The sequence below is a fragment of the Podarcis raffonei genome, chromosome 11, assembly GCF_027172205.1.
Source record: "Podarcis raffonei isolate rPodRaf1 chromosome 11, rPodRaf1.pri, whole genome shotgun sequence".
Lineage (NCBI taxonomy): Eukaryota > Metazoa > Chordata > Lepidosauria > Squamata > Lacertidae > Podarcis > Podarcis raffonei.
In genome coordinates this window covers 20,948,027-20,972,975 of record NC_070612.1, presented here as the reverse complement: position 1 = coordinate 20,972,975, position 24,949 = coordinate 20,948,027, and the positions used below count along the sequence as shown (strand labels likewise).

Genomic DNA, 24,949 nt, shown 5'->3' with positions numbered 1-24,949 from the left:
GAAAAGGAGGTGGGGAGAACCGCATACACACCAAGGTACATTTCAGGAAGAATCCACTGATTTCAGTGGATAAGATTTGATTGATTGATTGATTGATTGATTGACTGGTTGATTTATATACTATCCTTCATCAAAAGATCTCAGGGTAGTTCAGTAGATTAAAATACAAGATAAAAGCACAAATAAATAGTCAAATGGATACAGAATATTAAGGCATGGTTGAAGAGGAACCATTCTTGCCCAGCACTTAAAACTATACAATGAAGGCACCAGAAAAACCTCCCTAGGGAGAGCATTTCACAAATGGGGAGCCACTGTAGAAAAGGCCCATTCTTGTGTTGCCATCCTCTAGACCTCATATGGAGGAGGTACACAAAGATGGGCCAAAGTTGATTAATGCAGAGTCTGGGTTGGTTTATATGGGGAACGGCAGTCCTTGAGGTATTGCAGTTCTGAGTCGTTTAACAATGTACTGAACTCTCCCACTGAAATAAAGCGGTTTGTTTTAAATTTAGCTGGACTACATCTTAAATATTTATGATAAAACAAACATACAATAAAAGCAGTAACGTGAAATATTAGGGCAAAATCAATTGACTGTTCTCTTGTTGAGTAAGCTATACAGAGAAGATGTTATTCCAACAGTGACTGTAAAATGAGCGTGAATGAAATTCAATAATGCACATCCAGTGTGACTGGCGAATATTTGGCGATTTTGCTGTTTTATTTTGTTTCAATTGACTGATTGCATTGGCTGTGCTTTCCTTATCTCTCCTGTATTAATATGTCATTCATCACTTTGGGTGCATCTGGTCAAATACTACTACTACTACTACTACTACTACTACTACTACTACTAATTTATTCAAAACGACCTTGACAGATTAGAGAACTGGGCCAAAACAAACAAGATGAATTTTAACAGGGAGAAATGTAAAGTATTGCACTTGGGCAAAAAAAATGAGAGGCACAAATACAAGATGGGTGACACCTGGCTTGAGAGCAGTACATGTGAAAAGGATCTAGGAGTCTTGGTTGACCACAAACTTGACATGAGCCAACAGTGTGACGCGGCAGCTAAAAAAGCCAATGCAATTCTGGGCTGCATCAATAGGAGTATAGCATCTAGATCAAGGGAAGTAATAGTGCCACTGTATTCTGCTCTGGTCAGACCTCATCTGGAGTACTGTGTCCAGTTCTGGGCGCCACAGTTCAAGAAGGACACTGACAAACTGGAACGTGTCCAGAGGAGGGCAACCAAAATGGTCAAAGGCCTGGAAACGATGCCTTATGAGGAACGGCTAAGGGAGCTGGGCGTGTTTAGCCTGGAGAAGAGGAGGTTAAGGGGTGATATGATAGCCATGTTCAAATATTTAAAAGGATGTCACATAGAGGAGGGAGAAAGGTTGTTTTCTGCTGCTCCAGAGAAGCGGACACGGAGCAATGGATCCAAACTACAAGAAAGAAGATTCCACCTAAACATTAGGAAGAACTTCCTGACAGTAAGAGCTGTTCGACAGTGGAATTTGCTGCCAAGGAGTGTGGTGGAGTCTCCTTCTTTGGAGGTCTTTAAGCAAAGGCTTGACAACCATATGTCAGGAGTGCTCTGATGGTGTTTCCTGCTTGGCAGGGGGTTGGACTCGATGGCCCTTGTGGTCTCTTCCAACTCTATGATTCTATGATTCTATAAATATACAGGACACAGTTTGTTTACTCACATTCTCATTAAGTACATGGCCGGGGCATGTTCAATTTCTTTTGTTTGTTTACAATGGGTGGGATTCACCTAATGCACCCAAACAACAGAATCCCTGTACAAGGACTTCCACTTGCACAATGGGGCTTATCCTCCTCTCCTCTCATGTATACCCCCTCAAAACTGGCTCTGGAGAGGTGAGGAGAACACTCAAAACAGCACACAATAGGGAGGAGAGGGAGGATATTTCCATCTGGCAAGCTGTATTGCATGCCCAGATGGAACAGTTGTAATAGTCTGACGCTGATCTCCACCCAGTATTTTTAACCCACCTCCATCACAGCATGATCCCAGGGTGGGAGCACAAAGATCATGTAAAATCACAACAGAATCAACAGGAGCAATAAGAAGTTAAAATCCCAGATAAGGTAATTAAGCCCCAATAATAGCCTGTTGGATGGCGAGAGATACTGGCTATCTCTAAAAACTCATCAAGTGTTAGTATATCAAGGTACCAGTCATATACATTATCCCACATGATATTGTAACAATGCTAAGTTCTACCACAATGATTCTTTGCACATACTGTGGAACATTCAGTGCAGTAATGATATCATGGCATCTGTCCAGTCAAGTATGGGGAGGCTACACTGAAGATTTGCTATTTGGATTTTCTAGCACAAGATGTCTTAGGCCAACTGTGTGGATAATGTCATTATATGGTTTAGCCACTAGGTGGCACTGGATTGAGTTGCATGTTGACGGAACTCAGGAGATTCCTGTTACTGCTGGTACTGTTGAAGAGAGGCAATAAAGTTCTTGTCTAGCTTTCTGATTGATGTACCCTCTAAGCCTTACATGACCCTGTATGACAAGTCATGTAATTGTCACACATCTAAAGAAAATGTGGCAGGTTGGAAAATGTGTGAAGTTGCTGGTTGGCTGGTGGAAACTGCAGATATTCCCTAAGTGCCAGGTGGACTTGCAGGCCAAAGAATAACCAACAATGCAAAGAATGAAAAATCAGAGGAGCAAGGAACTTGTAAGCACTTTCAACAGTGGCACAGAGAAGAAATGTAAAATGTTTTGGGGTTGTTTGGTTTTTTTCTTTCCTTTTGCAAGTCAGAAGCAGCCAGTTATTAAATGAATTGGGCCTCAGAAGATCACACAAATTATAATGAAGCAGGTACTGAAGAAATTGAGCACGCTGACGTTTTTATAAGAAGTTAACATTTACTTTCATAGCCTGTGGAGCCTGAGGGAGCTTATTATGAAGGTATGCATAACTTCCCCAACTATAGCTGTTATCAGCCTTGCAATTAAATGATTATCTTCTTCATTCCATGTCTGGCCTTTAATTTCCAATACGCTCTGTACTTAATGAATTTCCACTTAATTCAAAACGGCACGTAATGAAAGTAAGATTTTCCTTTAGTCGTATTGTCTAAGGAACTGCAACATACATTCACAAATTCAATTCATATGCCACTCAGCAGAATGAAACAAATGAATTCTAAGGAATATTAATTTGGCTTCACTAAATGGAGAGAGCAACATATGCACAGCTCATGTTCAAATTCTGACAACTTTTTATATTTTATTCTATGCTAAAATAGAGACAGGCTAAAATGGTGATGAGGAATGGTCACTTGTAAAGTACTCTAGGAACTGAATCCATGAAGATGAAATGGCAAATTAAACACAATGACAGAAGCAGACTATTCTTTTAGGTGTTCTTCAAGTTAGCTAGACATTTGACTAATCTCACTAAAATTATGTTGGATATACAGGTACCATAGAGTTTATGAATTAGCAGCCTGACCAAGTTCAGACACAATGCTCAGGCAAACCATGGTTTAGCATGAATAACCAAATGTGTGGGTGCTATGGACTAAGTCAGAGTTTGCCATCCAAACCCAGGCTTGTGGTTTATCTTGCTCCAAACAAACCTTGAGCTGTAGCCCAAGTTTGTATTATGGCTTACCACTTGTGGTTTGTCTGGGGGAGATAAGCCACAAACTTATGTTTGGACATTAATGCTTAAGCCAAACTGTGGCTTAGTTCGCAGAGGCATTATAGCAACAGGACCAGAGGAGGAACGAAGCAGACACCATCTTCTCTGTTTTGTTTGTTTGTGCTAATCCATGGTTTGGCTGAGTGTTATGGGTCAACTTGGCTAACTATGATGCAGCACAATCCGATGAATGTTTGCTTGGAAGTGAAGTCCCAGTATATTCAAAGAAGTTTAGCAAGTGTGCTTAGGATGCAGCCCTGAACTGCCAAAAACTGCTTATTTAATCACCCGAAGGCTTCACTGTATGTTCAGAAGTCTTCAAATGGCCAAAGACATTTAGCAGTGAAGCCAAGAACAGTATCTTAAATTTCAGTAAATCCAATACAACCAATGGGGGAGAAATCCAGATACCTGGGAAAAACAAAACACTATTCAATTTATTTTTCCTTTGTATATGCAGGAAATGACAGGGCATGCACCTGCTTGTTCTGAAACCGAGATTCCCCGTAGAAGCCTTTATTTACTCAGTTTTAGATACCAGATATACAGCTTGCCCTCAGTGCTAAGCTATATTAATTTGCCATCTTCTTCTTAGCTACAAAGCCATCCTTAATTCACCTTCACAAAGAGATATATAGATACCTGAGAGAAACTGCATTTGGCCCATAGATCTCTCTCACTGCTGCCAAGTCCGCTTCCAACTGTGGGTGCTTGTGAAGTTCTCCATCATAACTAACCTGCAGAGAAAAGGGGAAAATATGTTTTGCTGGGAGGTTTTCTTTCTTAGTAACTCCCCCCACAACCCGTCTTCAACGACTGGCCCAAAGTTGAGGTCACCTTGTGGCAGAAACACTGGGAAGTGCAAAAACGTATAAGAGAATTAAAAAAAAGAATTATCAGTGGATGAGACCAAATGTCCACTTTGCTTTCTACAAAACTAGGCAAGTGCGTTTAGGATGCCCACAACAAGAGCATGGCAAAAGTGGTACCTCGGGTTACATACGCTTCAGGTTACAGACACTTCAGGCTACAGACTCCGAGAACCTAGAAATATTACCTCGGGTTAAGAACTTTGCTTCAGGATGAGAACAGAAATTGTGTTCCGGCGGCACAGCAGCAGCAGGAGGCCCCATTAGCTAAAGTGGTGCTTCAGGTTAAGAACAGTTTCAGGTTAAGAACAGACCTCCAGAACGAATTAAGTACTTAACCCAAGGTACCACTGTATACACTGTTCGGGTATTCACTGAATGGACAGTAGCTTGTAAATTCTGAAATAAATTCAACAGGCCTTGCCTGTTGATTTCCCCAAGCAACTGGCATTTATAGCTAACCTGCAGTTACATTATACAGAGAACAATAATGTTGGGTGGCCTTATACAAATACAGAGGAAAAGTGGGAGGAACCAAATGGGGAACCACCAAGGGAAGAAGGCTCAGAGTCTGGGGACTGGTGGTGGGACAGTGATGGGTGGTCACAGGGAGAAGGAGAAGACTGGGAATAGGAGAAGTCAGAAGCTGAAGGGGTAAAAGGGCTCAGTGAGTTGGGAAAGTCTTTGACAGAGAAGTCAAGAATGAGAGGAAGAAGCTGAAGCAGATGAGTGGAAAAAGTGAGGTCAAGAGGCAGAGATGAGTCAGGCTGGTTGAGAGGCATGGGTATATCCCCCTCTTGCTGCAACAAGCTTTCCTCTCCCCTTGTCTCCCAGAACCAGAAGAGGCAAGAAAAGAGTTGAGGAGAGATTGACTGCACACAAGCGCAGTCTCCGATTGCTTGCAAGAAGCCCTAGGGAGGAGACATCTGTGAGGTAGTGGGGCTTTTAGTCTCAGCAACTATTTAATGGAGCAAGACCTACAGGGCAAGAGCTGCTGTGCTCATTAGGCCTGAAACTCAGCCAAGTCTGTGAAGATCATGTTTCGCTAATGAGGAGTTAACTCCAGCCTGAATTGTGTGACTTACTGACCGGCTTCCTCTGTGGCAGTAGGCAATTGCCTTATACCAAATGGACCGCTGGCCTGTCTTCCTCAGTACTGTCGCTACAGACTAGCAACAGCTCTTTGGGGCATCAGGCAGGATCGTTTCTCAGCCTGACCGGGTGACACCAAAGAATGAACCTTTTGCACGCAAAGCATACTCAGACCCCAGACTGGTAACACCACCAGCAAAAAAAATAGGGTCATAAGAGATTCCTGGTCTTTGGGAGGTTAAATAAATGCAATACCTTCTGTCAATGATCACCCAATGACAGAAAACTCTGATTAAAGGGATCTCTTTGCTGTGTGATCTCCAAAGTCAAACACACACAGAGAAAAAGAGGTTCTGCAGAGGGAATTTCATTTATTGGATTATTTTGCATTCCCTCTGTACCACAATCCCACACAGTACCAGCAAAAATTCAGTCCCCCTCAGCAGTATTTTCACCTCATCTGGAGCCCTTAAAAATTAATTATCCTTCATTAAATAGTCTATTTTTTCTTGGAAATGTAAATGAAAGGGTTTTGCAAAAAGTCTTTTGGGTAAAAATGAAAAGGAAGGAAAGTGATGCAAACATTATTTGGCCTGTTTAAATTAAAATAGGGCTCATATAAAATGTTAAGGTACGCTACTGTGGAGCTAATATGGCAAGGAAGAAGCTGCATTCCTTCAAACTATCCTGCTTCAGGAGAGATTTTCTTTGATTTAGGGAAGTTCAGAATTAAATCTTTGTGAATTCTAATATGAACTGACCTGATATGCACCTCCTGGAAGAATGTGCGGATTGCAACAGAACTATCTATTGAATCTTGCACTTCTCCAGTGTTGTGACACAACTAAAAAAAAGTATCAAAATGTGCTTTAAAATGCCTGTTTTGAACGAAACATTATTTTAGAGAAAATCCTTGGGGGGTGTCACAAATTAATGCAAAAATGGGATGGAACTGACATGACACCTGAGTATGAAAGTGATGTATGAAAGTGACATTGACCAAAAAGAAATCCACCTATTCCTAACCTAGGTGCACTGAACTTTGTACTGGGCAGGTATATGTACATTTATTTGGGTTTTTTTGGTGCACTTAGGGCTTACCCTAATAAAACTTCATATATATCATGCAGAGCTATTCCCCAGTCTTCCTGGACCAATGACACCATGCTCTATTTCAAAATGCCACAGCAAGAATCTAAAGATTATTTCCCCCCACAATGGAAGTAGATCAGGCATCCCCAAACTCAGCCCTCCCGATGTTTTGGGACTACAGTTCCCATCATCCCTGACCACTGGTCCTGTTAGCTAGGGATGATGGGAGTTGTAGTCCCAAAACATCTGGAGGGCAGAGTTTGGGGATGCCTGGAGTAGATGTTTGCATTAGGATAGCAGCCTCCTCCATTGCTCCGCTCAACACTTTTAGAAGACACAGGACAGTGGCAAATTATGTGGTTATAACAGCATCACCCGAGAAAGGGAAATCTCAGCATGGGAAGCAGCCACACATCTTGTTGAATTCTTTTTAATAACTACACTGCCATTGAAAGCCTTGAGGAATGGCAGCCACAGAACTGGTGGTGGGATGGTAAGAAGAGAGTGGGAGAGAGACAAAGAGAAGAAATGGGTTCACAATAAACTTACAACAGAATTATAGACAATCTGCCGTCTTCTAAATTGGAATGTAAAAAACTACGGTTGCTATGAACCTGGTGTGGCAGATAGTAGAAAATATTAGTCATCCAAGTAATGACTTGAAAATTTCCATTATCCCTAACTCATCAACCAGACCCACAGGAATTTTCAATGACTCTAACAGCCCATAAAGCTAAGACTCCAATGAAGTCAATACAAAATAGATTTACATTAATATAGTGTAAATAGGAAGGAACAGGGTGGTCTTGTATCTTGTAGAAAGTCAAACGCTAATGTGCAATTTTGCCTGTGATGATGTCAGGGAGTCTCAGACCTTAATCAGAATAGTGAATATGACATTCAGTCTTCCTGCTAAGGGGCTAATGACTTGATATTCAGAGAAGTCACATTCAGCAGCTGCTTAACATGACTAGGCCTGAAGCTTAATGCTAAGATATTATTTGTTTGTTTGTTTAAAAACGTACTTCCGAGGCAGCTAACAAGTCAAAAAGCCAGACTAGTTAAACTCAACCAATGATTGTTGGGATGCTGGCCAGCAACACACCTGTTAAACAGGATTATTAGAGATGCATACTAGCAACACTTATATAAGAAAGGAATCCGAGATTCTGTCTGGGATACTGCTGAAATCAGGAAATAGCTAGGACCGATGGGATATCCAGAGGGCACCAGGAAATTCTTTTCTTGGGGAAAGCCTTTAAAAATGTGATCCCTTACCTGCATTCTGAAGAGTACAGCAAAATATCTTGAGAAATGAGTCTTGTTCATGGGTATGGACCTGAGCAGAATGCATTTGCCTAAGCAGCAGATGTCTCTGTGTGTATCATTCCATCAGCCTACGTTGGTATGTGTTTCAGATCTGTCTTTGTGTGTGTGTGTGTGCACAGGGATTTGTCTGTCAAGACGGCCTGTGCACCAGTCTCTGCTTGTGTTATCCATCTGTCTAGGAACTTTTAAATAGAAATCTTTTCTTTCTCTAGGTATGTTTGAATAAGCCTTTTTTCTGGGAGAAGGGGAAGAGGTTTGGTATCTGCATTTAAAGAAACACTTATCTGCATATAGATACATTCAAACGTCTGGTGGGATGGGGTAGGAGAATCGGATGATGTACAGTCTGGATGCCTGTGTATCACGTTTCAAAAGGTTCACGGTTCTTGAATCAGTTTACAAGGCCCATAACAACATGAGTCCAGGTTATCTCAAGGATCACCTGATGCCTTATATCCCAATCTGATCACCGAGATCTTTGGGGGAGTCTCTGTTGGTCGTCCCCCATGAATGAGATACATGGCTTTTAACTATGAGGAGCTGTGTGCTCAATGTAGTGGCGCCAGGCCTGCATAATTTCCTCCCAGGTACCCTCTTTGCTTCAGGTGTATGACTAAGACTCTTAAAACTAAGGCAGCATTTTAAGGTAGCATTTGGGTTTTGTGATAATTTTTTATTGTTGTATTATCTCATGTTCTGTGGATTGTTTATCTCTACATTCCTTAGAAATGTGAATAATTAAGTGATATATAAATGTCTTAAATAAAACAAAACTATTTCTGACATAACGCTTTTAGTGAGTAGAAACAGAATCCAATTCAATAGTAGCACCTGTTATAAGTAAAATACGTATAGTGTCACTCATTCTAAGAAGAAACACATACAAATAGCTGGCGAGTGTCAAATTTAAATATAGGATTGTTGTTTTGTCTGTCAATGAACAGATTCTAGGAGCTGCACAGCCAAAAACTAACTGTACATGCTTTTGCTTGGACAAGCACATCTCTGTTTACTATTTAGAGAAAAGAGCAAACAAAAACTTTCACAGTGAAAAGTAAAATACCTGCGAAGATAAAAGGTATCACTTTCCTGTGTCTGAATGGATTGTGTTTAGAAGAGATGAGCCGTTAAACCGAGACATGAAATAGATTTTTGACTGTTGTTCTAGAGAAGGAAAGCATTTTTTTCTCTCCTGAAGAATTCTGCACAGGTGACTGGCAGTAGTAAAGAAACCCTTTTATCAAAGATCAAAGCAGAGTTTTCTTCTTCACCGCCACTGTCTTATAATCTCTCCATCACTCACAGCTCTTTGTGTCACTTCTGTTTGGTTCAGACTACTAAAAACTGGAGCTGTGCGTAAAAGGCCTGTTGAAATACTTCACCCAGTTTGTGCACTGAGAAATTTGGAAGACCATTTCAGTGAATTTCTCCAGTAGTTTTCTCAGGGCAGACTGGCCGCCATCTTGGACCCTCCACAAGACCTAGCTTTGTTGTGGGACACTGAGCAGGAGGGAGCCACCAGACAAAAAATAACAGAGAATGTTTAGAGAAAATACTGCAGAGGGACCTTTTCCTTTGTGCGTGAGAAAAATACAGTCACACAGCGACAGGGATACTATCCTCCAAGAAATCCATAGTTTCAATGCTCTCAGCATCTACATCTGTAGCTTCTTTATGATGGTAACAAGGAATATTGGAAGTTCCCTTCTGGCTACAACATGGTCTGATCCATGCCTCACAGTGATCTACACCCAGAAGCATGGGTCTGGAGTTGAATATATGCCCTGCCTACTTTCTGTATTAAGGGTTGAGACCAATGGAGCTGATTCTGCCAGTGAGCAGTTGCTTCTCTCAGATCTCCGCCCACCCCCCTGGCAAGATCTGGGCAAGTAAATGCTCCCAGAATTCCCCCTTACAAGGAGATGAGAGATTCAGGAATCCCACCAGTTTGTTCTGAAGTAAAAACTGAGGACCTGTGCAATTTCATAGCATCCTTTTTCCTAATGATGTTCATTACTTGTTATCTTGGGCTTCCATTGCTTGACATCCTTCATTCTTCCTTCCTTCCTTCCTTCCTTCCTTCCTTCCTTCCTTCCTTCCTTCCTTCCTTCCTTCACCTACCATCTTCTTTCAACTCTGTTTCATCTTTCTGGCTCTGCCTTTTAAAATTCCATTTCAAAACCTGTCTGCCTGTTTTCCCTCTTGAACGCTCGTTTGTACTAATCCCTCATCTTGCCTCATATTCTATTTGCCTTCGAATATACAATTTAGGTGTCTTGCGTGCCGAGTGCCAACAAACTATGCCTCTTGTACTAATTTTGTTTTCCTTTAGGACAAATGTAATTGCTAGTTTGTCCACACCAGGATCCACTTTATTGCTACTTCTCTTGGTTGAATTCCTCCAGGATATTATAAACACACCGAGAGAAAATGATTCATAACACAAATTCACTTTCTCAAAAAAAGGAATCTGCATAGCTATTGCCCAAAATTTCACTACCAATCATTTGCTAATTTCATACTGTGTTGTTATAGGGTGCAGTCAGTAAGCATCACTGAACTAAGTTGTATATGGATGGAGCTAGGAATTTCCTGTTACAGCCATGTCCTGTTTAAGAGAGGCAATAGAGTTGCCTACCGACAATACTGTTGGCAGCCCCAAACTCAGCTCTCCAGATGTTTTGGGACTACAATTCCCATCATCCCTGACCACTGGTCCTGCTAGCTAGGGATGATGGGAGTTGTAGTCCGAAAACATCTGGAGGGCTGAGTTTGGGGGTGCCTGGCCTAAGCCTTCCATTATATACTGCAGTTGTAACTGGATACCCCTTAATGGATCACTGCCTTGCCGTGGCGAAAGGGCTTGAATAACTCAGATAAGCTATGAACTATGCCGTGCAGGGTCACCCAAAATGAACAGGTCATAGTGGAGAGTTTTGACCAAACGTGATCCACCTGGAGCAGGAACCGGCAAGCCACTCCAGTATCCCTGCCAAGAAAACTCCATGGACAAAGACAACACAGGAGTGCCTGGTCCATGGGGTCACAAAGAGTTGGACATGACTAAATGACTAAACAACAACAACAACAACTGGATATACAGTTTGAATTGTTTAAATGGGACAGATGGATTGCCATCACAGATGCTTTGGGGGGGTCTCTTCAAACTTTATGATTCTATGATCTGCACTAGGCATTTAAAGCCATGTCAGGACAATTTGAACAGTCATGGTTTCCTGAAAAGTATCCTGGGAACTGCAGTTTGGTTTAAAATGCTGAGAGAGTTGATCCCTATTCCCCTCCAAGGGCTGCAATTCCCAGAGTGGTTTCACAGTCAATCCCTCTTCACAGGGAACTCTGGAAATTGTAGCTCTGTGAAGAGAATAGAGGTCTCCTAACATGCTTTTGGGGGTCTGAGGTTCCTTTCCCCTGTTCTACAAGCATCTGGTAGGTCACTGTTGAAGGGAGTACGCTGGATCAGATGGGACTTTGTTCTGATCCAGCAATGCAAGTTTTACCTTCTTATGTAAGGGGAATAAAATGGCAAAGGATCAAAGGCAGAATACAGAGGAGGAAGGTTACACAAAAAGTTCTGAAATGTTCCCAGCCGGCGTTCAGAGGATTTCATAGAGGACAGTCTTTCCAACAATATTTCATTAACGATTGTACAGATTCACTGACATTTTGTTTCAAATGTGTCTTACAAAGGACCTAAAGCATGAGATGCAACTTCTGAGCACCGAAAAGATGAGTTGAAGAAAGTGCCCTAATCAAACCTTTCATTGTTCTCACAAAAGACACCAGAATGGGGACAGCACTTTCATTCCTCTTTTGGAAAGAGGCTGTGCTAAGTATTTTCAATTCCACTGAGAGAGCAAGAAACAAGGCAGGGGGAAAAAATGCAGTCCTGCTTTAAAAAGGAAAAATAATAATAATCAGCAAATCTCAAGGTGAATCAGATTTAAAAGCTCCAAAAATGGACACTGCTATTCCGGATTGGAATAAAAAGTTATGTAACTGACTTTTTAATATTGAAAAATACTGGGGTACATTTTTAGCTCAGTGGGAACCATATAACACCTTGGGGGTTTTTAGTGCCATTTTGTTAAGGCTGAAGTTCCTAAACACATTTACTTGAATGCTATATTCCACTGGAATTAAAGGTAAAGGGACCCCTGACCATTAGGTCCAGTCGTGGCCGACTCTGGGGTTGTGGCGCTCATCTTGCTTTATTGGCCGAGGGAGCCGGCATACAGCTTCAGGGCATGTGGCCAGCATGACTAAGCAGTTTCTTGCGAACCAGAGCAGCGCACGGAAACACCGTTTACCTTCCTGCTGGAGTGGTACCTATTTATCTACTTGTACTTTGATGTGCTTTCGAACTGCTAGGTTGGCAGGAGCACGGACCGAGCAATGGGAGCTCACCCTGTCACGGGGATTCGAACTGCTGACCTTCTGATAAACAAGCCCTAGGCTCTGTGGTTTAACCCACAGCATCAGTGGGGTTTTATTTCCAAGATGCAGTATAAGCCTATACTCAGAAGTATATCACAGTGAATTCAGTGGGGCTTGCTCATAGATAAGTGAGTCTAGGGTTGCAGATGGGTAAATGTGTTAAGGATAAATACATGAAACTCAACTCTTCAGATCACATTTTAAGATTGACATTAATTGAACGTGTTTTGTACAATTTGCTAAATTACTTGGTCTTTTCCAGAAGACAGACTTTGTGAAACCCTTCCTAGGTATGTGTGCTCAATCCATTACATGTGTAAGCATGCATATGTCTTCAAAAATAAGCAGTCCAAAAGCATGAATGTATTTTCTGTAAACAGACTTTGCTAAACCCTCCATTATCTATCTGCTGTCAATCCATTACATGTGTGCACTTGCATATGTCTTTTTTAAAAAAATCGTAAGAACTGCCAGGCTCACCTGCTCCCACCTCCTCCTCTGGCATGGCTGCAATAATAATACTGCCAAGCAGATCAGAAGTTTCTATGTTCATATAAGATTAACTGCAGCTTGCCATGCTGTACAAACCTATGCAAACTGTGGTTAAACACAACTATGCTTAGTGGAAACAAGCCATCTTCAAACCATAGTTAATGAAGTTGGCTTGCTTCACTAAATATAGTTAAAATTAACCACAGTTGAGTGTTTGGATGACATGGTAAACTGTGGTTAATCTAAAAGTCAAAGCTTCCAGTCTCCCCCCTCATGGTTACACAGGAAGAGGCATGGGGTACACATGCTCAGGGGGGACTGGGCTTGTTCACAAATGTAGCTAAGGGACCTGTCCTACAGCTTTTCCCATAGGATTCATCGCTGATATACAGTCATCACATGAGCACCGTGATGCTGCAACCAGGCTTCAAATCAATGAAATCCAGTACTGTGTTATTATTGGTGTCATGCCACTAAAATCTCTCTTAAGAAGTGATGGCTCAATTATTTCAAAGCAAGCTACCATCAAAAACTAGGGGTGTGGGTTTTTCTTTTAAATAATAAATGTTTACCAAATTAAATGTATTTTCCAAAGGGAAGATGAAAAAAGAGCTGCAGAGGTGATTTCCCACCTGCTCACTCTTCAGATAACTTCTGCTTTTGATTTTTAACAAGATGGATAATTATTCTCTCTTACCTGCCCACCATAGTAAAACTCTTCTGAGTCATTATCTCCTTCTGAATCTTCTTCAACCGCACTACTGTGCCTTGATTCCTGCTTAAAAGAAAAGCAGATGAACTGAGTAAACTTGAAATACAGCTTTTTTTACCTTCCTCTTCTTCAACTATTGGAAGCTTGTGCAGCACTAGCTAATTCTGAACAATGAGCCAGGAAGTCCCTGGTTTGAATGATGCCTCTGTCATGAATTCACTAGGAAGCGTTAGGTAAGCCCTTCTATCACAGCCCTCTAAGACTTCCCCTATGGCCCTCAGGACTCCCTCTAACCTTGCTTCACATCCTTATTGAGTGGTTTCTTAGCCTGGCTAGAATACATCCTTGCGCAGGAATTTAACCTTAATTATTTACAATTTTTGTTGAACCCACAAGAAAGAAGGGCTTTTTCGCTAGCTAGGTTCAATTCTAATCCTTCTAACCTCCTTTGGGGTAGGTTTGCGGGTATGGCAGAAGGAGATAGGATCTGCCCATGCGATGCCCACCTGGTGGAAACTCTAGCTCACATGGCCCTTAAATGTGAAATGTATGATGAACTCCGCCAACAATTTTTAGACCATCTATGTATTCCAACATGGAAACCAGAGATGGAGGTTATACACTTCTTATTACAGGGGAGAGACCAGGAGCTCACCAAGACCGTAGCTAAGTTCTTCTATTTGATTTTTTTGTCACCTAAGTACGCTACAGGATCCTGCCCTTGCTAGAGACTCACAGAGATGAAATAGGTTGCTCTCCTCTTCTTCCCTTTGGCAAATGACTGTCCTGTTGAAATGGCGACGAGATCGCACTGGCTTATTTATTCTGAATGTTTGTAAGTGATGCCAATAAAGGTTTGATGATGATGAATACATCCTTTAATAATGCTATGGGATGGAAGTTGGGGGAAGCAGAAGCTAACCTGTGATACAAAGGTAACACTGCATTTATTGTTCCACCCACTTTTGTATCTGACTCTGCTCGCTATATGGTCCCTGGAAGGTTGCCTAGGAATTAACGTGGATCTTTGGGCTGAAAAAAGGTTGCACACTCCTGATCTACAATATGGGCTGTATGTGTGTGAGATAGGAATAATAATATTGCCAATTTGCAGGGTGGTTGAAGAATCACAGCTATGAATGTGACGTGCTCTGAACACTTGAAAGAGCTACGCAAAAGTGAAGTGTTGTTACTAAAAAGAAACAAGTCTCTACCAAAGCTGGGTCATTGCCACGTTCGTCTTAGGCCTCAGAGTATCCCATGTAAAATGGTCGGCCTCAAGGAGGTCAGCAGGAGCTTAGCCAAAGGAAACACCAAACTACCTGACAATGTCATCACACAGGGTGGCACACTGATCCAGGTACGAGGCCATTATTAGCTGTGAATACATTCTTGGGGATTCTCTGAAGCAGTAAAGAGATATCCCAATTTATACAGTTCACAAGTGTGACTGTGTACACAAGCGTGACTGTAAATGGTGCATGTCTCAGGCTGAATGCACAAGATCTCTATATGATCACAACAGCCTAGAAAGTATATGGAAATGGGTGCTGGCTTCCTGTGTGCAAAATGGAACATACCAGATATTAGAGAACCTACCTAAGCAATGTAAAATGCTCATTAACTTCAGTGCAGTGACTGCAGTGTCCATTACATTCTAAATATCAGAGAATCTACATGAAAATAAATGTATAAAGCAACTCTTTGGGCTCCCTTTCTATCTGTAGTAACTGTGTCAGCTCCTGTTTAATAAAGAATTGTTTGACCAATCTAAGGCAAGTCCAAATCACATTCAGTATACTCATTCATACTAGTTTTTTCCTCTCTCCTTTCCTTCTCTCTCTCTCTCTCTCTCCCTCTCCTCTCCTCTTTCCATGCACAACTGTGTGTACTATTTTAATTTATTTTTTGATCCAGTGAATTAGCCTTATGTCATTACTATGTACTAACAGTGACTTGTAACATATGCAGCCAAGGTTCACAAAATAAATAAATCCTGGGCATTTAAATACTTGGTGCTGGTCCCTAAGCATTTTAGCATTTTTCCATTCTTGCAAAACTGTTGTCTAAATGTACAATTCAGACACTGAGAAACTGAAAATAGTTTCCCAACTCTTCATGCAATAGACTGTCCTGGAGGAACCCTTCACATAATAGCATGCTTCATTCATTTCTCTATTTGGAGGAAATTTCAGTATTTGAATAATCAGAAGGTTGCAGAACCAGGAGGACAGCTATTTAAACAAGGATCTATAAACACTGAGCTACACAGAGGACACATAGCAGGTAACTAGCAATGTCATATCCCTGCAGTTTACATAATGACTACATTACTGTATATATTAGAATCCCATTACCCACATTTCCCTCTTTGATCAAAACCATTTTTGATCTAGGCTATTGTACTTTCTTCATTCATGTCTTGTACACAGGTCTGTAACTGAATGGAAATCAGCTGTGTAACTATCAGAGAGTGAAAGCAAGAGAGATCTGCTCAAAATCACATTCCATTTGCCAGCAATTTCCACAGCTTGTGATTCTAATCTTTTTACAGTTATCTTCAAATTCTTGCTTTACAGTATGTGCTTCATGTACATAGACAGGAAAACTGTACTGCCAAGAAGTATTAAACAACAAGACTTTTTTTTTAAGGATCACCCAATTTTCTGTAAAAAATATGCTGATTTATTTTATTTTCTCCCTATAAGTAACCTTAACGAATGGGGGAAACGTGCTGCAACATCTACAGTTCACTGCAACAAATAAGCCTTCTCAAATGCATCTTCATCACAGATGATCAAATCATAAAATGGAATAGCATGCTGTGAATGTTAGTGGGCACAACTCTTCCCCAGTTCCCACTGAAATGAGAATTTCACAGCAGCTCTGAATTTTATTAAAGAGAGGCACCTAATAGATTGCACCCCCTCGGCTAAACTAGGTTTTAAAAAAAATCCTTTTCCAGGCTGTTTGGCTTCAAGGTAGTCTCTGCCATGCAACAAGTTGAGACACTTCTAGGAACATAAGGAACTGCTTTATATTGAGTAAGACCACTGACCATGCGAGGGAAACAGCAGACAGAGTCTCTTTATGCAGTTAGATATTTGGAAGATGAAGGTTCCCAAACTTGGTGAGACAACCTTTTGTTCTTTCTTCCCATAGGCCCAGTAGTGCTTTCTTATTTCAACCTGTTTCCACAGCCTGCCTGCCACTCACTTGGTGTGGTGTGTGCGAATCAGTTGGTTGCCAGCATTAAAATCAATACCAGTAAAACAAAAACAAAAAACAGCTCTCTGAACATGTTCAAAATCTTGTTTTCCCATTTGGAGCGGGAAAGAACTTGGGAGAGATATAATATTTGGCAATTACTGTTTCTGAGCGTTACTAGGTCAACAAATTTGTATTCTAGACCAGATCATAACAAGTGCTGCAACATCACTACTGATGGAAGATCACACAACTTTTATTTATTGCTTGATTGATCAACTTTTATTTATGACTGGACTATCAGCCGGTCTTCAGACTTTTTATTCACACCAGATAACCTGTACACACAGGTTCCATGGACATAATAGCATCCTATTCATTTCACTGGCAGGGACAATTCTATGTGCACATTCCACGAAAGAGTGACTAGACCTTTGGACAAAAGCTGGGGCTCCTCTGAGCATGCTAACTTGGCGGAAGTGGTTTCTCTGACTTTTCTTAATTTGCTCTGCGATCTGTTTGCAAGCATTGCACTAACAAAGCAATACTGTACCTCTCCATTTTCCCTTTGCAACCTTGATTTTATGGATAAACAACAGTTGACATCACTGGTTTTTCGCAATTCTAAAAAAAGAATAGAAAAAGGGGGAAAGAGGACAAAGTTAGCAGGTAAGGGTGTGAAGGGAAACTTTCTGTTCAGTGACCCTGGACTTTGATATAAATACCTGCAAGACAGAACTAAACCATAAGAATCTGCCTGAGACTGGGTCAGTCAGTCTGTCTGTCCCTGTATGACTATCTATGACTGTATTATCCACTCTGGCTTAGCAGATCTCCAGAGCGTCTATCAGAGGTCTTTCCCACCTCCACCAACTGGAGATGAAGGTAATGAACATGGGACTTTCTGTGTACGTATCATGTGCTTTACCACTGAGTTATTGACCCTGTTTCACTTTGATGTGCAGAAAGCAGTGGGGCAGGGGAACAGACATGGGGTTCTGTTTTCTTTTCTTTCTTTCTTTTTTATAAGTTTTTTATATTTACATTTCAACAACAGCAAAAATTAAACAGTTCTCACATATCAAACGTTGACTTCTCTCCCCCTCTTTCAGCGGTTCCATGAATTTACCCTCTTTTCTTCTTCTTCTTCTGCATATCCCAGTTAACTCAAATTTATTCTTTTCCTCATCTATTTCATATATGTTTTAGAAACTGCAATTTTTTCCAGTAACCCTGCTAACGTCTTAATTTGTTTACAATTTATTTGTAAATATTAAATAAACGATTTCCTTTCCTTAATAAAAAGTTTGTTGTCTTGATTTCTTAATTCTTCTGGTACGTTTTGCCATTTCTGCATAGTCCATTCTCTAGCCATTCTTCTTTTGTTGGGACTTCTTCTTCTTTCCATTTTTGGGCGAATGTCATTCTTGCACCAGTAGTTGCATACACAGACATAGGGTTCTGGTGCATATGGCAAGGCTAGTACAATAACTGGAAGAATCCTCAAGGATTTTGCTAAAAATCAGATTCCAGACACTGACTTTTCAGTGCCTATCTGTGTTTAGAGAGCACCTTTCCTGAGTACTGCCGCCTTCCACTGAGAATCTTCACATTCCAGCCTGAGGCTGCCAGAAACATCTGGCAGGGGCGTAGAACCTCTTAATGTGGTGGTGGTGATCTGTGTGACAAGGCACTCAAAATGTTACAAAGAGGGTGTGATTAACAAACCCCAGGGAGGATGTTCCCAGTGCCATCCCCACGGTAAGTGTGAGGCATCAGCCCCAAGTAAGTATTTCATACTCTTGTAAATCTCACATTTTATTTTCCCGCCAGTTAGTGTTACTGTGCTATTTTAAAACTAATGTAGAATGAATGTTCTAATCACATCTGAGTTGTTGATTTTAATTACAATTCCTGTAAAAGCTAATGTGAATGTATTCCAAATATAATTTATATTCTTAAGCATGGAGGTAAAATTGGCCGTTAAGTCTTGATGGAAAATACAAAATTAACGAGTTATGTGTAAAGAAATGGTCTATGTTTACTGTGGCCAATCAGAGCTAGTCTAGCACATTTTGGCATTGTAATAGCTCCAACTCCCACCAGCTCCAACCAGCCTGGCCAAGAGTAAAGGAAATCGGATTTATGGTTCAATAAGCTCTGAAGATCCATTGGTTTCCCATCCATCTAATAGCACAATCCTATACATGTCTGATTGGAGTTCAATGTGGCTTACTCTTGGGTGAGTGAACGTAGGATTCCTGCCTATATGTATTATTATAGTTGTTATGCAACACTCTAAGCCCTCAGTCTTAAAGCAACCTGCTAAATAATAGCCAGGAAATAATTATATGTTAAATACTAACCAGCTACTCCTCAACAATCCTTCCCAATGTTTTATCATCTCTTATACTTCTTTTGTCCTTTCGCTGCCCAAATAATCATCCGCCTGCTTATAGAAAGCATTTTGACATCTATTGGGATCTTCAAGGCTTTTTTCTTCTTCATTATTTGTACCCTCAAGTATACTGGGGAAACTTGGTTCCTGGTGTGTCTCACAGGAATATAGTCAATTCCAGATGATCTAAAACATTGCATCCCAGTCTTCTTCATCTGCTGGTATTGATTTGTGTAGCTTTAGAAATATTAGACTTGCATCAGGTCAGATCAGAAAACAAACCAAGAACTTTACTCCAAAAGGTGGGGAATAGCTTATCTTGCAATCCAGACCAACTTTGCAAAGAAAGCCCACAAAGGCTGGAACTCTCTCCCACCGAGGCCACTGAACTCTAAACCCCTTCCTTCTTTCCCTTAAAAGCCCCACTTACAGACTAGGTTAGTGATGGCACTGCAAATGGTTGTTGAGAGATGGGTCTTTTCTCTTTTTCCCTCTCCAGTGCTCAGGAGCAAGTGGGGCTTTCAAAGAAGAGGGTGTCTGGGCAGGATGAGGACTTGGATGATAGAGAATAAGCTTGGCATTCATCTTGAATTTTAATCAAAGGTGAAGGAGTTTCTGGAGTTCCCGATGCTCAACTCTTCTTTGAAATGAGCACTACAAGACCCCCAAAGCTCACATTTGACCGAAAGCCCTAAGATCAAGCATGATCTTAGGGCTCTTTTATCTGTTCTTCCCTGCAGTCATTTTACCATCGCTCCCAATAGCCATTAATTGCTTTACAATGTTGAGGGCCAAAGGTAACCCACCTGTCTTTTACCAGTTCCAAAAGACTCGCTACAAGTTCCATGCAGCCAACAAGCGTGAGCACTGCCACCTCAGACTTTACTTGTTGTTGGTGTTTAGTCGTTTAGTCGTGTCCGACTCTTCGTGACCCCATGGACCAGAGCACGCCAGGCACCTCTGTCCTCCACTACCTCCCGCAGTTTGGTCAAACTCATGCTGGTAACCTCGAAAACACTATCCAACCATCTCGTCCTCTGTCGCCCCCTTCTCCTTGTGCCCTCCATCTTTCACAGCATCAGTGTCTTCTCCAGGGAGTCTTCTCTTCTCATGAGATGGCCAAAGTACTGGAGCCTCAGCTTCACGATCTGCACTTCCAGTGAGCACTCAGGGCTGATTTCCTTAAGAATGGATGCGTTTGATCTTCTTGCAGTCCATGGGACTCTCAAGAGTCTTCTCCAGCACCATAATTCAAAAGCATCAATTCTTCGGCGATCAGCCTTCTTTATGGTCCAGCTCTCACTTCCATACATCACTACTGGGAAAACCATGGCTTTAACTATACGGACCTTTGTTGTCAAGGTGACGTCTTTACTACTCAGAGGTTAAACAGCATATGCGATAAAAGAAATCTCCCACCCTTATAATAACCACAATGGAGCACAGAATATAGCAATGTCAAAGAAAATAGAAAATCCAAAGTTTAGTCCCCCAAAAATCAGTCCTCAGGCCTTGCCTTTTCTGAGTTCCCAGTTGATTCTGAAATCACACCTATCCCCTTACTTACTGATATCTATGTCCTGGCTGCAACCTTCATGTTTCTTACTATGCAAGAGCAGTCAGAGCAGTTCGATGGTGCTACGCAGCCAACCTCCCGAAAGCAGGGCAAGGAAGGCACAAGGTCAGACATGTGTTGGCGCAACAGTAGACTTTCCTCTGGTGTACCCACACAGTCCCAACCTCCTTGCCACCCAGCCACTGCACTGTCCTTGTAAGCGGCAGCAACAATGGGCAGAGTAGCAGGGTGGCACTGCTGCCTGGCTACTCCTCTTATATGAATGCATATCTTTAACCTCTGTTAAATTACACATGGTCAAGTTCTAGGTATCATCAGCCATCCTTGACAGAAGTTGCATCAGTCAGCTGGAAGGGAGTCAGGAATGTATTGCCCTGACTAACAACTGAATTATCATTGGTATAAGACACTGCTTTTTTCTCTCTCTTTTGCCTTTTGATAAGCCTTGTGGATTTTGATAAGCCTTGTGGATCTTCTTCCATGGTTGAAGGAGCTTTCCACTGCCAAAGCCAAGCATTCCCACCTCTTCAGTGCAAAGGTTGTGTTCTGTCTGCCTTATTCAATGCATCACAAGATACAGACTTTGGTCATCTCAGCATTACCTGTAGAAATTCGGTGGAAAATTATTGGAATTGGCTCTGTTGTAACTAATACATCTTCATCATTATCTGAACTGGACACGTAGGTATTGTCTGTAAAAGGAAAAAGAAAAATAACTAATGAATTTAATGTGTATAAGGATTTAATGTGCAAAGATCACATACACTCCCTAAGTACTCCATGCCATGCAGCCATCATTTTATGATAAAAAAAGGCTCATCATTAAGCTTTCTGGTTCCTGCCCCCTAGCCCAGCAGTAAAGGTAAAGGGGCCCCTGACCATTAGGTCCAGTCATGGCAGACTCTGGGGTTATGGAGCTCATCTCACTTTACTGGCTGAAGGAGCTGGCGTACAGCTTCTGGGTCGTGTGGCCAGCATGACTGGTGTGAACCAGAGCAGCGCACAGAAATGCCGTTTACCTTCCCGCCAGAGCGGTACCTATTTATCTACTTGCACTTTGTGCTTTCAAACTGCTAGGTTGGCAGGAGCAACGGGAGCTCACCCTGTCGCGGGAATTCGAACTGCCGACCTTCTGATCCACAAGTCCTAGGCTCTGTGGTTTAACCCACAGCATCACCCACTTCCCAGCCCAGCAGTAGATACCCGCAATTCAAATCCTGAGCCCTAGAAACCCTGTAGGAGACATTGCAGCCCAGCACGAGCTTTGACATACCAAAGTCAGAAAGCCAAACTGTGGGAAACAGCCTTCCCTTGCCTCTGATAAATACATGAGAAAAGCATACTCAATAATCAGTTGTATAGATTTAGGCTGCAATCCATAACCCACTTAGTTGAGGCCTTAAACTACTTTTTTTTCTAGCTGTTCATTGATTTTCAGTCTCATCTGGAAACTAGAAAATGGTTCCCCACCACCACCTGAACCCATTTTTCTTTGATTTATTTGGTTTAAGCCCCCTTCAGGATATAATAAAACCTGAAACAAAGATACCCATTATTTTTGATTTACTTTATCTTGTCTCTACCAGGGCACACCTTGGTGCTGGCACACAGCCTTTGCAAAGGCACATGAACACACTGTTCAGGGGAGAAAGTTCCACCCTTCCTGAGTTCAGTAAGTGAAGGATGGGGGCTCTCTATCTGCTGGCAATGAGGAGAAAGAAGGCTTAGGTCTCAGAATACCTCTTGCTAGTTTGCAGAGCCCAGACAGATTCTTAGTATAAGAGACAGTGCCTATGTCTGTCACCAGGTATTAGCTCAAGCAGTTATTCATTGGAACCTACTCTTTAAACTATAATGACTCCTAAAGGGCTCCTAAAAGAGTCAGTGTGCTATATTGTATTGATTCTCAGTAATGGAACTTTTAGTTTCCACTATGTGTATTGTTAGCTTGCATGTGTGCTGTAAAGATTTTCCCCATGCACTCTGAAAAACATACTAAAGTTAAGTCTCTCTCTCTCTCTCTCTCTCTCTCTCTCTCTCTCTCTCTCCCCCCACCGTATATTTCCGTGTATAAGACGACCCAATGTATAAGACAGCCCCTCTTTTTTGAGGCCAAAATTAAGAAATAAATATTTTAAACACCAAACAGAACAACTTTGATATTTTATTAAATATTCAAAACACCAGTATATTTAGTACCGTATATTTGAACATCAAGCAAGCTGAGTAATGGCGGCTGCTCCTGTCAGCTCAGTGTAACTCCACTGTAGCTGCAGCTGCAGCTCTCCTGCCTGTGTGTTGCACTTTTGTCTCAGTATTTACGGTACGTACCGTATTTACTCCACGTACGCCGGCAGATGTGAACGTGGATCGAGGAGCTGTGACTGCCAGAGCTGCCTGAGCGTGTGCGCTAGGGGAATGGGAGGTCTGGGTAGCCAGGGGGCGGCTGAGGGAACTGGGCGGAAGGGACAATGTCCGGAGTGGGGGCTGCTGAAGACGATCTCCTCAGCCATCATGCACCCCTGTCCCATGTACCCACTGCCCCCTCCCACTAGGAAAATTCCCTTCCACTCTAGCACCACACAGCGGCCTTTGATGGTTTCACTTAGCAAACCACTTCACCAGTGGCATACGAATCATAGTGACATGAGAGAGGCAAAGATTTGTGCAAAAGATCTGAGCCCCTCAAGCCTTTATGAAACATTGTCTGTGTGTTATCAAGTGAGACATGAAGATTAGAAACTCCCTTTAGCTTCTGAATGAGATCAGAAAATGGACCCTTTAGTTACATTGGCAGTAGATTACCCCATCACTGATGGCTGTAGGCAGAGAAAATCTCTCTCTCTCTCTCTCTCTCTCTCTCTCTCTCTCTCTCTCTCACACACACACACACACACACACACACACACACACATTTAAACACATTCTCTCTCACACAGTCTTTCACAAATTGGATTCCTTCATTCTCACCCTGCCTACAAACGAAGGCAGAAAAACAGAAATAACAGTGCAAATGAAGTGGCTAATGAAATGTGATTAGCACAAAGGTGATGCAGGGGTGCAACAATGGTGTTTCAAATGCCTTCAGCGGAATCTTTTTTTAATATATATAAAAAAACAGCAGCGGCACGGAAAGTAGCACTTTACCTGGATAATCCTCAGAGACGTGAACCGAATAGGATATGCTGTTTAAAAGAAAAAGAAAAGATAGATAAGGAAGACTGTAAGAAGCACGGGGGGGGGGATACGGTAATTGCACTGAACTGTCAATGTTTATTTATAGATTTCTGACAGCTCTGTAAGACTACTAGTGTGACAGCTTTCAAAGCATGCCATGCAAACAAATAAATAAATAACCAAACACAGTGCTAGCACTGCTTCCCCCTCCCTCACTAAAAGTGTGCCGCTCTAATCCAAAACCACATTTAGGGAGGCGGGGAAAGAGAAAGAATGGAGATTGACTGCTCATGAGCTCAGAGTAGTATTTCTGCACTGTCTCTTCTCTCTTGTCTTTTTTATTTTTATTTCTAAAGGAAAACATATTAGGGCTGCAACCTACAAATCACTTACGAGCAAAGTCCCTGCAAAGATTTATGAGTTCTTTCACGACTGCTCTCTTATAGCCTGCAGTCTGCAGTTACATGTACTGCAGCCTTTGGACCCAAACTTATGAGCACAACTGGTGAAGGAGTAGCCTGTCCCTTCAATGACAACTATCATTCACTTACTGTCTTGGGTCTTTCTTTCTTTTTAGGAAGTCGGGGAAATTAATCATCCTGCAAACTGTGTGACATGCTCTTCTTCCTGAAGGAACATGCCATGGCTTGTTCTTTATGCATTAGTCTCCAGAAAGCAACCCTATACGGAGTCAGATTATCAGTCTATCTAGCTACACCAAAATCTTCAGTCTTTTCAGACCCACCTTTAATCCAATCATGCATTTTTGGACCCATCTCTCTGTGTTTTCATAACTTGCCTTTGTATGGTGGCAGTCTCGCTACTATGACTCATCATAGA

At 41.8% G+C, this 24,949-nt stretch overlaps 1 protein-coding gene across 8 annotated transcripts in view; it reads right to left on the bottom strand.

Moving 5' to 3' along the window:
- The window catches only part of PARP8 (poly(ADP-ribose) polymerase family member 8), a 157,523-nt gene that overhangs the window by 55,434 nt on the left and 77,140 nt on the right, over nucleotides 1-24,949 (bottom strand). For 4 of the 8 annotated variants that reach the window (XM_053407928.1, XM_053407927.1, XM_053407932.1 and 1 more), the window contains 5 exons: nucleotides 24,080-24,117; nucleotides 21,535-21,624; nucleotides 17,512-17,582; nucleotides 13,737-13,817; nucleotides 4,353-4,447 (listed from right to left, as the gene is read on the bottom strand). In XM_053407928.1, the coding sequence (XP_053263903.1) occupies nucleotides 4,353-4,447; nucleotides 13,737-13,817; nucleotides 17,512-17,582; nucleotides 21,535-21,624; nucleotides 24,080-24,117 (375 nt within the window). The remainder of the gene's footprint in view (nucleotides 1-4,352; nucleotides 4,448-13,736; nucleotides 13,818-17,511; nucleotides 17,583-21,534; nucleotides 21,625-24,079; nucleotides 24,118-24,949) is intronic. The other 4 variants (XM_053407929.1, XM_053407933.1, XM_053407931.1 and 1 more) reach the window with 1 other exon arrangement.